At 34.8% G+C, this 18,960-nt stretch overlaps 1 protein-coding gene across 1 annotated transcript in view; it reads left to right on the forward strand.

The window, feature by feature from the left end:
* The window catches only part of LOC149777213 (uncharacterized), an 89,278-nt gene extending 70,590 nt beyond the window's left edge, over nucleotides 1-18,688 (forward strand). Inside the window, exons 18-25 of the mRNA XM_089941384.1 lie at nucleotides 588-759; nucleotides 1,890-2,155; nucleotides 4,698-4,846; nucleotides 9,541-9,703; nucleotides 10,244-10,390; nucleotides 10,733-11,092; nucleotides 13,796-13,936; nucleotides 16,271-18,688. Coding sequence (XP_089797510.1) covers nucleotides 588-759; nucleotides 1,890-2,155; nucleotides 4,698-4,846; nucleotides 9,541-9,703; nucleotides 10,244-10,390; nucleotides 10,733-11,092; nucleotides 13,796-13,936; nucleotides 16,271-16,635 — 1,763 coding nt within the window. The 3' untranslated portion in view covers nucleotides 16,636-18,688. The remainder of the gene's footprint in view (nucleotides 1-587; nucleotides 760-1,889; nucleotides 2,156-4,697; nucleotides 4,847-9,540; nucleotides 9,704-10,243; nucleotides 10,391-10,732; nucleotides 11,093-13,795; nucleotides 13,937-16,270) is intronic.
* Nucleotides 18,689-18,960: the final 272 nt, after the last annotated feature.

Consider the following 18,960-nt stretch of genomic DNA (forward strand, 5'->3'; position numbering starts at 1 on the left):
ACGTAAATTTATACAACAACAGATGGCAATATGGCTCATCAATTTCTATGTCTATATAAATTATATTTTAGCATCAGCATCAAGTCGAAGCCAACTATTTGTAACTTCGAATTTGTCAAGCTTTTAATTTCTGTAGAAATAGTCATGTAAAATTGTGTAATGTCGACGCTTTTGTGTTTTCTGTTTGTCCATATCAGGATTTATTTCCCATGTTTCTAATTGAAACTTCAGACACAATTGTACTTTGAAGTTACCATGGTTTTTTATCTACAAAAAGACAAATGCAGGTGATTTTCAATGCAATATCCTGTCAAAATAATTTTCTTTATTTAACATAAAACGGATTTTTCAACTTTAGTATTGCATACAGCAACTTCTCATACCGACAAGGTCATATTTTCCTTCATTTAATTGAGTCTGGCAACACCTTTAAAATTCGCCCTCATTTTATTTAAATTATTGATCTTCATTTTAGGAAATATTTTATTTTGTGGCAAAGTTTCAATCTCTTTTCAAAAGTCGAAATATTACGTATTTTAGATTATTTATAGCTATTGTCAATGATACTTATCAAAATTACATTTCAGGTTGCGGAACCAAAAGTATAAGCATCAGGAAGGGGCGTGTTGTGGGTGGAGACCGCTCCACCCCTGGAGAATGGCCATGGGTAGTTGCAATACGTGCTGGCGAAAAGGTTACGTGCGGCGGAACATTGATATCGAATCAATGGGTTGCTACAGCTGGGCATTGTATGGAATCGTACGTTGACTGCTTTCCTTAATAAAGTCCCTAATGAAATACCTTTTATTTCCACAGTGGAAACTTATTACTAATATTAGTACCCTAACTCCTACCTCGTGGACAAGTTGAGGCTACGACATCGTAGCTAAGTGGAAACTATGCAAAGCTGATATTAATCTGTCTACGTTTTCATTATCATGTGTTCGAGTCTGAAGATGGAAACCATATAAGACTGATATTAACCTGTCTACGTTTTCAGTATCATGTCTTTTTGTTTCACAGTGGAAACCATGTGAGACTAGTATTAATCTGTGTGCGCTTTAATGCCAGTCATCAAGATGTCATTTCTAATTGAAACAAAATTAATATCTTGTGACAGACGTCCTTTCGAATTATGTCTTGTGACAGACGTCCTTTCAATTAATGTCTTGTGACAGACGTCCTTTCAGTTAATGTCTTGTGACAGACTTCCTTTCGAATTATGACTTGTGACAGACGTACTTTCAATTAATGTCTTGTGACAGACGTCCTTTCAGTTAATGTCTTGTGACAGACTTCCTTTCGAATTATGTCTTGTGACAGACGTACTTTCGAAGTATGTCTTGTGACAGACGTACTTTCAGTTAATGTTTTGTGACAGACGTACTTTCAATTAATGTCTTGTGACAGACGTACTTTCAATTAATATCTTGTGACAGACGTCCCTTCGAATTATGTCTTGTGACAGACGTCCTTTCGAATTATGTCTTGTGACAGACGTACTGTCAAATAATGTCTTGTGACATACGTACTTTCAATTAATGTCTTGTGACAGACGGCCTTTCGAATTATGTCTTGTGAAAGACGTCCTTTCAATTAATATCTTGTGACAGACTTCCTTTCAATACAAACCTTTAAATCAAACGCAATGTATTCACTACACAAACCCTTGCTATGTACGTGATAATAGAAAAAGCGTTAAAATGTTTAATTTAAATGAAAAGTAATTTTTGCAATACAAATTATTCAAACTTTTTTTTTTCAGGACATATGTGTGTAATATGCAATTTAATTCCACGTATATAAGTTCTGTGTGTTGTGACTTTTGATGGTTTGCTTAGACGAATGTTAACAAGGGTAGGTACAACATCTGTTTATTTGTTTAATAGGTTACAAGACTCTACCCATCTTGCAAGTGTAATCGTTGGCACAAACAATCTTATAACGGACGATAGTTACGCAGTTGGTGTAACAGAGATAGTTATGCACCCTGACTATGAATTTATATATAATGCTGATTTGGCATTACTCAGATTGCAGCGACCCCTGGTGATAAATTATAATGTCCGTCCAGTATGCCTTCCCTGGGATAGACGACACTTCACAAACTCTACCCTGTGTTACATCGCTGGGTGGGGAATAACTGATCTGAAAGGTTGGTACCATTTATATAACTAACTTTCAATAGTTGTGATAAAATGGTTGACCTATTATTTCTATATGTATAAAGTTGATAAAAGAAAACTGACTGCAGTGTAATTCTGCTTGAAGTAAATCAAGAGGTTATGGTTTAAATTATTTCGAATTAAGAGCATTACACCGGACAAGAATAAAGAAAATTGTCTCCGAATATTGTCATCTGGAATACGTAACGAAGCATCTTCCATGTATGGCTTTAACAATAAACTAAACAAAGTATGACCTGGCAATTCGTCTATATAGGACCGCCGTATAACTAACCAAATCATGACCCGGTCATCCCTCTAAATTCATGGACGTATTCTACGAATAAGCGACTGGTACAATGAGTTATCAGACATTTGAAACATCAATTTTCAGATGTACCGAATGATTCTGCACGTTAATGCTGACATATGTCTATATTTTGTCCTAAACAAATATATGCACTTGATATAGACCTCTTATGAATATATATATATATATATATATATATATATATATATATATATATATATATATATATATACCCACATCTGTTTGTACGTCCCGGCTGCCAAGAAAGAGGTCTCTGCGATTCGAAACTCGCGGTGGTATTCGAAATTTTTTGTCATTTTTGAAACTATTTTTATGTTCAAAATTTCTTTTAATCTTCTTTATCCCAAATTTTTTAATAGTTTTGCTTTTCATTGATTTATCTTTAAATTAAAAATATATCACCTTTGTCATAGACGGGCAATAGCTAGTACCTCTATATTTTATCCTAAAAGATTATGAGATAAAACAAAAGTATAAAATGATCTTAAAATATTACATCAGTTTGTTTCATCTTAGTGATAGAAGATCTCAAATGGGTAATGATTTAATATTGAATTTATGAAACGAGTTGAATAATGTTCAGATTTTGCTGCCCAAGCCTGGACATTATTCAACGAGTTTTGAGATTCTTTTTATCACATAGTGTTTATTTCAGTGGAAATTATTGAGATGGAAAGAAGAACGAATAATATGACAGACGTTGCCCCTTTCATTGGTTGTGCATACAAAAATAGTCCCAACCAAAGTTGAACTAATATTGATATTTTAAAGTAGATTATACTTTTCTTATAAACTGTAAATCAAAGAACAAGCGTCCTTCCAAATGAACAATATTTTGAACAGACAATATCATTTTTCGGCACAGAATGTCCAATGTGTCTGATGTTGCATCTTTTGTAGCACTATCTGTACTGTTGACGATCCCTGTTTACATAACCTTAAAGTGTCACTTTCACAACAAAACATTACATTGATATTGCGATATTCATGTGCAAGAAGGTTTACTGGATGCAGAAATTCCCATATTTACTGTAACGTGATTGTGGCCGAATATATCTATAGTTAGATTCGGAACAATAGACTACAGAATATGTAAACAAATTTAATTTTGACTCGGAAATGCATAAAATTCAGATATTTACCGGGTAAATATGCCGTGGTTGGACAAACTTCTGTGAGTTTGGAGACTGGTTTATGTCCACATTCTTCTGTGAACAGAGGTGAGTTTAATTACTTCTGTAAGTTAATATTTAAACCACGCTTGTATATAGGGTGGATTACATACTACAGATATACCGCCTTCCTCAACCCTCACCCCACACAAGCAATACCCATTGTTTTACTTGTTATTATCTTGTGGTTTATATCAGTTTTCATATTGAAGTTGACGGGACTATTTTTCCCCAATTCCTTTTCGCGAGTCAATTCGAACAATGGCGGCCAAAAATGTCCATTGAAAACAAACAATTCTAGGAGGCGGGGTTTACAATTTTTTGCCACAATTGCAGCCAATCAGTAAAGAGAATACTGCACAATAATTTCATGGGCTTATTTAGACCAATCAGAATCACATAAAGTGATATTTTAACGTGTGGTGATATAAAAAATATGAAACTGCACATAATATAGGAAAACTCTACCTACTATGTGATAAATTAAAAATCTTACACGTGTCGAATTTTGTACAAAGAGCATTGTGCATGTTCTCTAGACTAGTCCATGTTTTGTTGACTCATCCATGTTCTCTAGACTAGTCCATGTTTTGTTGACTCATCCTTGTTCTGTAGATTAGTCCATGTTTGTTGACTCATCCGTGTTCTGTAGACTAGTCCATGTTTTGTTGACTCATCCGTGTTCTGTAGACTAGTCCATGTTTTGTTGACTCATCCATGTTCTCTAGACTAGTCCATGTTTTGTTGATTAATCCATGTTCTGTAAACAAGTCCGTGCTCTGAAGACCAGTCTACCATGCTTATAAACCTAACCATACATACCAATAGGTCAGTCCAGAAGAAAACAAAATCACGTATGTGGTAAGTAAATGAAAGCAAACTTCACGAACGTTTGTCATAAAGTACTATTAGGCAACTGCAATTTAATTTTGTCCTTTGCTAAAAGTAAGTAAAATATCAAAATAAAGAGTACATTTTGTACACTTCAGTTGTTTCATCTGTTGGCTCTTTTTTTCTTTTCTTTATCAGACTATTACACAGCTGCTGCTCCGGAATATCTTCATCATGCTAGGACGAAGATATGGATAGAGTCCGATTGCAGAAAGGTGTACTCAAGCAAGGTTAAAGACTCCATGTTTTGTGCAGGTTACAAAGATGGTGGCATCGATGCGTGCAAGGTACATATGGATTATCTTCAATATTGGGGAAATATAATGTGGCAGGGTTTTTGATCAGCTTAATATAACAGGGGAGCAAAATGTTGTAAGTATATACCAGGAATTACACCTTTAGTTTAAGATAAATGTTTGGCAATAATAAAAATGGAATTCTATATAGAATTAAGCAACATGTCGAATCTCTTCAGAATTTTAGTAATCACATTTTCGATCTCATTGCACAAAATGAATTAATTATGGAGAAATGTCCCCATTCCCTCGTACGTGCAGCCATGTTAATGACACGGGAGAAATATATATCAAATGCAAAACCGGATAAATCTTGACAAATATACTGTAAGAGTTAACTATAAAATGGTGCTAACGAAGTCATACTTAACACTAGCCTCTGTGGTTAAGAATCTTATGTAATGTGTTTGAAGATGGATGTTGCCCTTAAAGTTTTCAACATCATACATGGCTAATAATAAATTGTATAGCAGGATCATTTTAAGTTTACTATAATGTTATTTTTATGATGACAAAATCTAAGGAGAATTGCATGGGGTTGTTTTAATCAACAAGCAGTAGAATCGCTGACATTTGAGGGATTCCTCGCGAAAAACTAGTTTATGATTTCCACCCATAGTGGCGCCACCTGGAACGCTGTTGTAAGTAACCCTTGTATACACTGAGATATAATCTTAGTAAGGGTCAAATAGAAATCAACAGTTGGGACCACCCTAACGAGCCAATATCAACTCGAAGCCAGCATGAAATCATTGCATTGCCATGTGAAAACGCCGGGGTCTGTTACTTACTTTAAACCATAGAGTCATAACACTTTTATATATATGTGAACACAACTGCAAACTCTGATCATAGATTGCCAAAGAATGATATGAAGAAACAAAATGAATAATTGTTTAAGAAATGCTATATGTTCTAATTTCACCCGACCTAAGACAAGATTTTCCTAGGGAAAACTCAGGTCATGAATTCACATCCAAGTAAGTATCTTGTTTACTTCTTAGAATCATGACAAAAATCAGTTTTGTATTACCCTCAATCAGTTGCTGTACTTGTTTGTCTGTTCAGCTTCCTCTTCTAAATTGTCTTACCTTTCTTGTATTTCTGCTAATTTTACACGCATGCTCATAATTAGACCAGGTTTTTCTTATGTTTCCATCATCTCTGCGGTGGTTTTAGCGACTGTCTTTATATGTTTCGCAACTTCCGTGGTCTTGGTCACAGTTCTCTTTTGTTGGTTTAATCAGCGGTTTGAACGTTTGTTCAAAGCCCGATGTAAGGTTTTCCCGAGACAGGGATGAATAAATGTCCTCGACTGGTAGAAACTAAGTTTCTGAAAACATTTCGCTGTCGCTCATGTAATCATAAGGGTAGATAACCTTACGAATGAGCAGGCTGGCCTTTTCAATTTCATTAGGGGAATCAATGTCATATTGGCGAGTGATCACAAAGCGATCATTGCCTTCCACCGCGAGGTTATTGGCTATCTTGTCTAGTGGCGAATTTAAAAACTGGAACGAGTCCATAATTTGCAGTTGTCCCAGCCTAAACGTCATATATTCTTTTCCATATTGTTTGAAATCAAGCTTATTGCTGCCTTTGTTGATACTGCTTACATTGTCACGTGGCGTCATACCAACTCAGAGTATGAAACGCCAAAGAAGTTTTAATTTGTCTGGTGTTATGAGCAACCGCAAATCGCATGCGTTGTGCACAGCTCCTCTATACGCGCTAGTGATGTGATAGTGGCATAAACTTTGAAGTCAGTGGAACTAAAGGCGCAATCTTATATCCAGCAGTGAGTGGCCTCAGACGACATATTAATACCATCACGGGTCATCATCATGTCTGCGGGCTAACAGAGTTGTTTTCTGATACATTTCACCGTCCAGGGCGCTATATACCATTGGTGGCTCAGTTTACCCGTCATATCTGCGAACAATGTAACAAAATCCGCAAGGGACTTGTTCCGCAACTTGGAGTGTATTTGTTTGGTTGTTGGAATCTTTCACTAGAACATTTAACAAAGCCAGCATAGATGATATACTGCAGTTTCATTTTTCCTTGCACCGCAGTAAACTTTAAAATATTTTGCCAGTTTCTGGCATAATTGTACCGTGCTGTTTTTGCTCGATTTTACCACGGAAGCCTATGTCGTCAAATAACTGTTGTATGTTCAATAAATGCAAGCATGGAACTTTCTTACCATTGTGTTTACTGCGTCCGTTAATCAACCAGAAAATACTCTGTATTCATACATAATGAAATAACAACTCTGTACCATTTATAATGCTCATCAATAAGCATGTTATCTGTGTCTACTCAGATGAATTTTTGTTTTGTACATGTGTGGATAGCGCAAGCGGATAAATAGCTTTTGTTAACAGCGACACTCGTTTATGTGTAATACAGTTTAGAATGTTCCAAATGAATTCCAATATTGATTCTGCTGATATGCCAATAGTTTTGAATGTTCCGATATACCAATAGTCTTTATGTATTACAGTGATATAATCCAGAATGTCTCTGAATAAATTCACAATAATCCGAAAGAAGTGTTTTAGTCCAAAAAGTCAATGAACACTTCGTAATTCCAATTACTTTTTAAATAAGTCATTCCTGTCAAATTATGTTATTACGACAGTAAATGATTCCACAGACTGAACTTAAAGTATGAATGAATATGTTTGCTGATCTATTTCTGTATATACTAATTTCACTTGACCTAAAAGACAGTAAAAATACCAGGAAATGGGTCATTTTAAATGGAACATTCCATCAAATTATGACCAGGAAGTGAGTCATATTAAATGGAAAATTCCATCAAATTGTAAGCAAGAACAATTTAAGTTCGTAAATAAGATTAAGCCTTGAGCTTAAATCGAAGTAAATATCTTTAAAAAGTGACAAATGTGAGATAGGCCAGAGCTCAACTTTCAGTCACGGACAAAGGGCAAAAACACAATAAAAATAAATATATATAACAATGTTCAAATTTTATTCTTTAAAAGAAATAATCATCTGTATTTTCCTAATATTTATTATGTATGTTTTCGATTGATGGTGCACGTAACTTCAGTCATATGTGATCCTCGTCAGATATAAGGAGTTGTAAAGATAGTCGCAGTGTTTCATTGTACGGGATTTTGCTGTAAAGATACTCGCAGTGTTTCGTTGTACGGGATTTTGCTGTAAAGAAGAAAAAAAAATCATCTATGTTAGTAATTTCTAAATTCTCAGTAGTGCGTTGTAAACAAACTTTTTCATCAGGCCGCGTCAACCAAGGAAAGATCTCTATGTTCAAATTCATGTTTGTTCTATGCAGTATTCGGTCAAATCACTACACTTTGATCCATGCGATTAGAAAGTATTGTACCGCCAGCTTTACCATGATACACCATGACGTGAAATGTCCTGCACTGCTTGTATATTAACTCAGTAGTTTTCACAAGTTAATACCTTTTCGTGAAACCCGTAGCATTACCCCATTTACTTAAACTCTTCATTATCGAAACATTTGTCACAGCAACACAGACTGTATAAACGGTGATTCAAGATATTAATGGTAAAGGTAAATTTTTAATTAATTTATTCTCAATGATCTCCACTACTTAGGCTACTATATACATCGTTGCAGTATTCATTCGCTTTGGATGATCTCGTCAACGTCAGCGACTTCATTTTTCATTGCACGATATCAAATAATGTCAATGCAGGACTTTCTAATAATATTCACAAAGTTACATCGTTGCTGCTCCAAAATAATTCCTAAGTTGATTAATTTATCAATACGCTCCAGTTAAGTGTTCGAAATGTCATACATCTTTTTGGACCTCTTTAACAAATCTGTGTGATGAATTTGAGTGAAACAACGATTTAATTTTTCCTGCAACGGCGAGCAACTCCACTAATCGGACAAAATAATTCCACAGTTTGATGCACTCAAAACTACTATGCGCATCAATCTTTGAATTTTTCACCACTGATATATGTTGCGGTAATTGTTTCTTTTTTTAATAAAGTTTTGCCACAATTAACATAAAATAGAGAGAAAATTGTATCCACAGTCAATATAAAATACCAGCTCTGCTAGAGGGAAAATTAGACCTAGTCTGTATAAAATAACAACTCTGCTACAAATAAAATTAGATATAGTGTATGGCGATAAATAATCATAGTTCTGCATTTGCACAGAAAGTATAGCCATAATCAATATTATACACCTGACAGAATTCATCTATTGTGTGTGTGTGAGCCTATCTCTTTACCACGCATGCGTTCATGTAAATCATGATGTGCATAAACAATCTCAAACTCATGTATACAAGTAGTGTTATAACAGAGGTTTTGTGGGTTATTGATATTGGACAGTCTTTTGTCCCCACAGGATCATCTTCTAGCATTAGCTTCCGTTGGTATCTTGCACAGCCGATGGGTTCACATGCATACAAATGTAAATGCAAAACTGAGAACATCAGATATGGTCTTATAAAATTATTACAACAGACATTAATATATCCTATATTCATGACGAGTTTTATTGTCCTCGGGACTATCTATATTTTTCTCATGACGAGTTTTATTTTCTTGCGACTTCTTATATTCTCCTCGTGACGAGTTTAATTGTTTTCGTTACTAGTTATTTTTTCCCCCCTTGACGAGTTGTATTCTTCTCGTCCTTTAAGGGCGACAGTGGTGGTCCATTAATGTGCCAGATTGAAGACAACAGGTGGGTTCTGACTGGAGTCACAAGCTGGGGAGAAAAATGTGGTCAGCCCGGGTTGCCAGGAGTGTACACTGATGTCGCTTCCTATCTCGATTGGATAGACAGTGTAATGGGATACATCGGTAATATTTGAATGACGTTTCAGCTCAGTTTGGGTCATTCATGTAAATAAATGAATAAAGTAAAACACGTGATTTGGCGAAGGACTCTTTGTGCTGTATAATATATTTTCCTCCAGACCTTGGGGCACTCTTTTCGATCATGATTTATGAAAGATAATTACCAAATTGCACGCAGGTATTACGCACTGTTTGATGTGTATTAACGATTGCCGAAGGACAAGGGTTCAATGTCTTTTTAGTGAGCTTCATCGTCCGTTTGCAAATTGCACATATGCTTGTATTGTATACCATGTATCTAAGAAAACTGAAACTACAAATATCTGTACCTCAGGAGCATGTACAATGTTGATGTTTAATGAAGGTCGAAAACATGAATCGCGTGCGTCCAACTAGCCCAAACCGATATGATATTTTTAAAAATTACAATGAATAACATTTGATAAAGATGTTTTTGTTCTTTTTCTCTAGCAGTTTCTCCATGCAGTCTCACCCAATGTTAATGTTTCAGATACAATTGTACCTGTCTCAATTTCGTTGTAGTTCTGAATGTTTCATGTGACTTCGAATCTGTCAATATATGTGGCTACCTGGAAATGTCTAATGGTTCGTTTCTGTGGACAAGGCGACCAGGGGGATTTAGCTCGGACATAAAACCTTCTGTCGATGCAACGACAAACGGTGTTAACGGTACGTGATACATAAAGATTTGAACTCATTTGACATAGGTGACCCGTAAAGACTTGAACTCAGCTGGCATACATGATGCAGAATTATTGTAGTCATGAAGTAAAGTATCAACAAGTGGAATCCTGAAATAATATTCTTTGACATTCAATTTTCGGTTCCTGCCAAAAGGAGGACCACCATACTAGTTTAAAGCTATCTGCATATCAGAAGTGAGGAATAAATAGCTAAATTAAAGAAGTCTATGGAGCTTTCCCTTTTAACTTTCATCTCTTGTCATTAATTTAAAAATGGAAGGTTTTGGTTTCCATTCTCAGTGAAACACATGGTCATCTCTTCTCATAGGTCATTACGTTTTCGCCGAAGTTTCATCGGGGCAAACTTGTAACAACAACCAAGCAGTATTATTGTCTCCTCCAATTTCCGGAGATTGGCAAAAGTGCTTGAGGTTCGCCTTCATGTTTTCTGGCTGGTCAGATCTTGTACTCAGCGTATATGGACACAGAGGTGATTATAACGAGACAGGTTTACTGGAGGAAGCGGAATTGTTATGGGTGATGAGATCCGAATTCAGTACTTGGAGGAGATCCAAGACTAACCTGCCAGCAAATGTAACTCATGTGACGTTTGTTGTGACCCTTGGGATAAAGACAAATGTTGGTGTGGCTTTAGATGATGTATTTATCGAGTCTTCTTCCTGTGCAGGTAAATAATAATAATAATAATAGTAATAATAATAATAATAATAATAAGAAGAAGAAGAATAAGTATTATTATTATTAGTAGTAGTAGTAGTAATATTATTATTATTATCAATATTATAATTATTATGTTAGTGATATTTTTACCAGAAGAGATAGCAAATTTATCATGAAATAATCTTCCACGTGGTCCACATAAAATTAATATAAGTAAAAAATTCGTATATACTGCCTTTATCCCATTTAAATCTCTGATCGAAGGACTTGTATTTGTGATGTTAGAATCTTTTTTTTCCTTCATTTTTGTATTACTCTAGCTTCTCACAGTTCTCACTTATCAGGTTATGTGATTTTGTTTGTACCAGCCGTTTAATGATGAAAGGAAACGTGCGTTATGAATATTGTGGTGTGCACAATACATATAGCCTCATTGTGCAGCCGCATATTTAATGAGGGTAGAAACTGTTCAATATGTCCAATCTGCGCTACAGTACTTTTTACAGTAATCTTCGTAGGTTTGACAAGTGCGGATGCACAGTTATCCACGTAATTTGTTCTTCAAGCATATAACAGTATCTAAATATAAAAATTCAACGGAAGTAATGGTATATTTGATGACGGAATCTGGGATCAATGAATGCGCAAGGTATTAGTTAAAACATGGATGCAATTGATAAGAACCAACAACCGATTTATTTATAGAGCCTTTTGACTCATGATGGGGGTGGTTTATTATATATATAAAGATTTTTTAAAAACTTTTGAGCGGATGAAATAGTAGAGAAAACCATATTAAAGGCACAAGCTTTCTGACACAAGTCTACTTCAATCCGAACAACAGTTAGAAATGCAGCTGGAAGAAACTGTGAACAATGTCAAGACCCTCCCCCAGTAAAATAAGAAAAAATAGAGACAAACAGACATACATATAATTATATTGGTATAAAGGATACACAACATATATCAATTTTGAAAAATAATCTTTTAGATCCTGACATATAATTATAGGTTACTGCATTTGTGTGGGAAAATATGAACGAGTTTTTCGGATGTAATACTGAACAACCATGGGAGTGAAGTATATCCATCCGACAAAACGAGTTCATATTTTCCCAAACAAATGCAGTAACCTTTTTATTACATGCTCATTTTCTTATTCTACCTAAGACTTAATTATAAAAAGAACAAAGTACACTACAAGAAACAATGTCAAGGTATGTATGCCTTATTCCAAACTAAATACACAAGAGCAGATTCATCATTATACAACAACAACATTATTAATGCGCACATAACTCCGCCCAGATAAATTTGAACTTAGTCACGCGCTAGACATAAGTTTCGAAAGAAAATTGCGTTTTTGTCTACTTAAAATTGAAATTTGGAGTCGTATTGTGAATGAATGCGCATTACAGCAAGTTTTCCATTTGATATGGAATGAATAGATTTTGGTATTTTTGTCGATTCTACGAAATTTCGTGATTATGGACTGGATTTATATGTAACAATTCTACATGAAGTACATTGGATTGAAGAAGCTAGGATGGAGCGTGTTGACATCTGCAAATGTGTTTCTGTTTCTGTCATTGAATGTTTGAAATCGTAATGTGGGAAAAATATGAAGGTTTCCAATTGAATTATCAAAATGACGCTATGGATGTTAATGCTTATTTCATTTTGAGTATATAAGGAGGATGTAATTGCATTTACATTCGAAGTTACAGTACAATTTCGATATGTGTAATCAAGATTGAGAACCTATGACATGGCTTTTGTAATTCGGATTTCCGTTACTAAGAAAGTACATTGTGAGGAAATTCAGGATGTAAAACTGTGTGTATATTATTTTGCCGTTCTTATTACCAGCTAAAGAAGACAGTGTATGCCTTGTCACTTGTATGTTATTTGTAAGAACCCTTTCTTGCGTCTACTGTATAGCTAGCTTAAATCCGAAACATTGTATCAAAAAAGTTAACGCGGAATGTGCCAAAGCAGCTGGTGTGTGTCAGTCCACGATAATTTGCTTTACCTAATTCAGAAACTAATTTCTTCAACCTAAACGTAAAGCGCCTACTACGCGAGTTCACGTGGTTTGTTTACAAATCAAAAGTGCTGGCGTCTGCGTCCATTGCTTGTTTACAATAGAAATCAGTTCCTTTATGCAATATGAAGGTGTGCAATATCGTAAAATACTGCACGATTCTGACAAAGTAAAGTTAACAGAGAAAAAAATGAGCATATAATAAATTTATTTATTATAAATGCTCATTTTTGTCTCCGTTAGTCTTACATTGTCAGAATCATAATGTGTAATAATATAAAATTGAAGTCTACACATACTCGAACAAACTGTAACATAGATAACTGCATGTAATAGCTCATGTGTATTTGAAACTGAAAAAGATACCTGTCCCGGAAGAGTTGAAGTTATGATTTTTCAAAGCGATTCAATAAAATCCTGCTGTAGATTTAAATGAGTTTGGGGTATCAGTTGGAAACTACATTCAGACGTCAATAATGTGCATTGTTATTTACTTTTTTGTTTTTTCGTGTTTTGATTTTAAATCAAAATCCTATTACTTCGCACAGATCCAAGTAAATAAATAAATAAATAAATAAAAATAAGACATAAGAAAAGAAACTTGAATGTAAAGGGTCATTTAAAGAGATTTTTGTATTCTGACAATAAACGTATTTTTTAATACAGATCAAGATGTTTTTCGGTGTTCCTTTGATGACGGTACTCTTTGTCAGTATCAACAGGCAACGGATGATTATCTAGATTGGGTTCTGCAGAGCACTGATACAGTGGATGGATACAAGGTCATTCCAAAGTCATCTTGGAGTGGTACGAAATTTAGTCACTTGTTTTACAAAGCTTGTTGTTGTATATTTTCTCTTTTCTATGTATCCTATTTTATAATTATGCAAAGCTTATTAACTTAGCCTTGCTACTTTTCTTGGGGTTTTCCTTCCTTTTTTCCTTCCCTTTATTTTCGTGCATTCTGCATGCAGGACTCAAATATTAAACAGTATAATTAAGTGTGATATCATTCGAAATTGGAATCCTGTATTAAACGGTATTATTTAAGTGTGTTAGAATTCAAAATGCAGAACTCCAGAATTGAATTCGATATGTATGACTCGGGTATTAAACAATACAATTATGTGTGGTAGAATTCAAAAGGCAGAACTCCAGCGTTAAACAGTAAACAATAAGTGTGGTCAGAATTCGAAATGGAGGTTTCAAGTATTGAACAATAAAAATAAGTGTGGTATAATTTGACATGTAAGACTGATGTATTAAACAGTACAAATATGTGTGGTAGAATTCGAAATGTAGGACTCAAGTATTAAACATTATAATTAAGTGTGGTAGACTTCTCGAATCGTTTCTTGTATCATTCTAACGGAATGAAGACTATTACAGGGTACTATCTTGACGTGTAGCTTTCTAACGGAATGATGACTGTTAAACGGTACTATTTTGACCTGTAACGTTTGGAATGATGACTATTCCAGGGTACTATCTTGATGTGTAACTTTGTATTGGAATGGCTATTACGGGTTAATACTTTGATGTGTAACTTTCTAACGGAATGACGACTATTACAGGGTACTATCTTCACGTATAACTTTCTAACAGAATGATGAATATTACAGGTTACTATCTAGATGTGTAACTTTCTAACGGAATGAAGACTATTACACGGTACTAACTTGACGTGAAACTTTCTAACGGAATGATGACTATTACAGGTTACTACCTTGATGTGTAACTTTCTAACGGAATGACTATTACAGGTTACTACCTAGATGTGTAACTTTCTAACGGATTGGGGGCCCCGAGTGGTCTAAAGCGCTCTCCGTTATGGATCACTGCCATCTCACCTCTGTCTGCGCTGGTTCGAATCTCAGATTCAGTCAGTGTGGGTATGTGAGAAAGCTTGCTAGTAGCTTCTCGTTGGTCGGTGGTTCTTTCCGGTGTTTTCCCGGGTTCTTCCTCCACCATTAATACTGGCCGCCATGTATAGCCTATCGTGTGCTGAAAAATGGCGTTAAACCCCACAACAACAAGATCAACAATCTAACGGATTGATTACTATTACAGGTTACTACCTTGATGTGTAACTTTCTAACGGAATAACTATTACACGGTACTATCATGATTTGTAATATTCTAACGGAATGATTATTATTATAGGTTACAATCTTGGTGTGCAACTTTCTAACGGAACGATTATTACAAGGTACTATATTGGCGTGTAAATTTCTAACGGAATAACTATTACAAGATATTATATTGACTTGTAACTTTCTAACGGAATAACTATTACAGGTTACTACACACCTTGATGTGTAACTTTCTAACGGAATGACGACTATTACAGGTTACACCTTGATGTGTTACTTTCTAACGGAATGATGAATATTACAAGATACTATCTTGACGTGTAATTTTCTAACGGAATGATGACTATTACTGGGTACTATCTTCACGTGTAACTTTCTAACGGAATGATGACTATTGCAGGCTACTACCTTGATGTATAATTTTTTAACAGAATGACGACTATTACAGGGTACTATACTGATGTATAACTTTCTAACGGAATGACTATTCCAGAGTACAATCTTGACGTGAAACTTTCTAACGGTTTGATGACTATTACAGGTTACTACCTTGATATGTAACTTTCTAACGGAATGACTATTACAGGGTACTATCTTGAGGTGTAACATTCTAACGGAATGATGATTATTACAGGTTACTACCTTGACGTGTAAGTTTCCTACGGAATGACTATTACAAGGTACAATCTTGACCTGTAACTTTCTAACGGAATGACTATTACAGGTCACTACCTTGATGCGTAACTTTCTAACGGAATGACTATTACTGGGTACTATCTTAACGTGTAACTTTCTAACGGAATGATTATTACAGGTTACTACCTTGTTGTAACTTTCTAACAGAATGACGACTAGTACATGGTACTATCTTGACGTATAACTTTCTAACGGAATGGCTATTACACGTTACAACTTAATGTGTAACCTTCTAACGGAATGATGATTGACACAGGGTACTATTTTGACGTGTAACTTTCTAACGGAATAATGATTGTCACAGGGTACTATGTTGACGTGTACCTTTCTAACGGAATCATGAATATTACAGGGTACTACCTTGAGTTTGGAGGATCTCGAATCGCTAGAGGAGATAAGGCCACTTTCCTTTCCAAAACAATCAATGACAGCATTCCACACTGCTTTAACATGCATTACAAAATCTACCCCCGTTTTTCTGGCTCATTGTCCGTCATGTTGCGGGTTGAGTTTGGTAACATGCATGTGTACGGTGATGCGATGTGGACCACTAGAGAATCTAGAATGAGTACTTGGACATGGGTTGCAGTGGACCTTCCTTCCAGGATGTATGAATTCAGGGTGGCGATTCAAGGAAAGAGAGAAAGTTACACAGGAGATTTTGAGATCTTGGTTGATGACGTGTATATTTATGATGGTAACTGCAGAATGACATAAACGTCTATGTCTAAAAATGGACTTCTTTTTAGCAGACGAAATAATCTTAGGGAAAGGTTAAGTGAAGACTTCGTTAATGGGATTTTAAAACAATGCAATCATAAAACAGTAAAAGAAGACGATCATTAGAATTATTTGGTTACATACATATGATTGGAACTTAAGCGTGGAGATGCCGCCTTTGTCGAATGTAGGATGTGCAATTACAAGCCGCCTTCGAAAAACACTTGAGTGTAATGGGAACAGTTTGTTTGCCTCGTAGTGCGATCCGGACTGAAATGAACAAGAACGGTACTTGTCGGTTGTGCATTGTCAATCAGTTTATTTATTTTAGCTAGTTTAGGAAACATACTTGAGCGCATGGGTACACTGTAGTTGCAGTAGGAAGGTAATTATTAACCGGCGCGTTTACAGAGACAAAAGCTACAATCAGTAGTAAAGTCCCATGTATTATAATCACTGTGCCATAACTAATCTGCCTTATTAGTACTCTTTCCATAAAGTTTATATGTGACAATACTGTCTTTTATTTCCCCTTGAAAAGGATGCTAATATCTCTTTTTGCTTTGAGGGTTTATGTGTATAACCATCAACTAAGCCGTGCCAAATTCCGATATTTTAGAGGTGAACAGACTTGGGAATAGGCACCTGATTGGTTACTAGCTCTCATAATTTCTGAAATACTAGGCCTGACGTCACTACAGTGCATGTCTGAACGAAAGGTTTTGGAATCCTGGAATCAATATACAAAACAAATAAAAGAAAAACTCCGCACATGTATCCGTTAAGCCAAACTAGCGTGGCTTCTTTCAAGAAAAAACAGAAATGAGAACCAAGTGCGTCTTTTGCAAGAATATGATTTATCAATCACAGTAAGAGTGTAATACAGCCTTGAACTCGTAAACACGGTTGTCAATAGCATACATTCATTTTATTTATGATTACGTTAGACATTCTATGTTCGCAATATTTTGTTTTTGTTTTTATAATTTTTTAGCCAAGCATTCTGTGGCTGCCAAACAACATTGTAAACGAACTCAGTATTGGATGATCATCTGCTAATATTATATGTGATTTTTATTTGAGTGTCATTTATGAAAATAAAATTGGATGTAAACGTTTTGTATACATTATGAAAACTAACAACATGCTCACTGATGTATTATTTTGAGTGTATGCATGTATTATACAAAATAACATGCTCATTGACGTATTATTTTGAGTGTATGTACGCATTAAACAAAATAACAACATGCTCATTGATGTATTGAGTGTATGTACGCATTATACAAAATAACAACATGCTCATTGATGTATTATTTTGAGTGTATGTACGCATTATACAAACTAACAACATGCTCATTGATGTATTATTTTGAGTGTATGTACGCATTATACAAAATAACAACATGCTCATTGATGTATTATTTTGAGTGTATGTACGCATTATACAAACTAACAACATGCTCATTGATGTATTATTTTGAGTGTATGTACGCATTATACAAAATAACAACATGCTCATTGATGTATTATTTTGAGTGTATGTACGCATTATACAAAATAACATGCTCATTGATGTATTATTTTGAGTGTATGTACGCATTATACAAAATAACAACATGCTGATTGATGTATTATTTTGAGTGCATATACGCATTATACAAAATAACATGCTCATTGATGTATTATTTTGAGTGTATGTACGCATTATACAAAATAACAACATGCTCATTGATGTATTATTTTGAGTGTATGTACGCATTATACAAAATAACATGCTCATTGATGTATTATTTTGAGTGTATGTACGCATTATACAAAATAACAACATGCTCATTGATGTATTATTTTGAGTGCATATACGCATTATACAAAATAACATGCTCATTGATGTATTATTTTGAGTGTATATACGCATTATACAAAATAACAACATTCTCATTGATGTATTATTTTGAGTGTATGTACCCATTATACAAAATAACATGCTCATTGATGTATTATTTTGAGTGTTTTATAGAGTCTCAGACATAAACTAAACAAGTTAAAACTTCTTTTATTCTTTTTAGGCACCTCCATTATTGAATGCTATGAATTATTTAACTGAACAGTTTGAAATGCTTGCAATGGAACACATGGAAGAAATCCCAATCCAATAATAGGAAATGTTTACTGTGGGGAACATATAACCAATCCTCATCTACCTTGGGAGTGCAGTATATCCTTCTGACAAAACGAGTTCATATTTTCCCATACAAATGCAGTAACCTATTTATTATATGCCCATTCTTTTTTATTCTACCTAAGGCTTAATTATATAAA

The sequence above is a fragment of the Sinohyriopsis cumingii genome, chromosome 18 (assembly GCF_028554795.1).
Source record: "Sinohyriopsis cumingii isolate HCF-2022 chromosome 18, ASM2855479v2, whole genome shotgun sequence".
NCBI lineage: Eukaryota > Metazoa > Mollusca > Bivalvia > Unionida > Unionidae > Sinohyriopsis > Sinohyriopsis cumingii.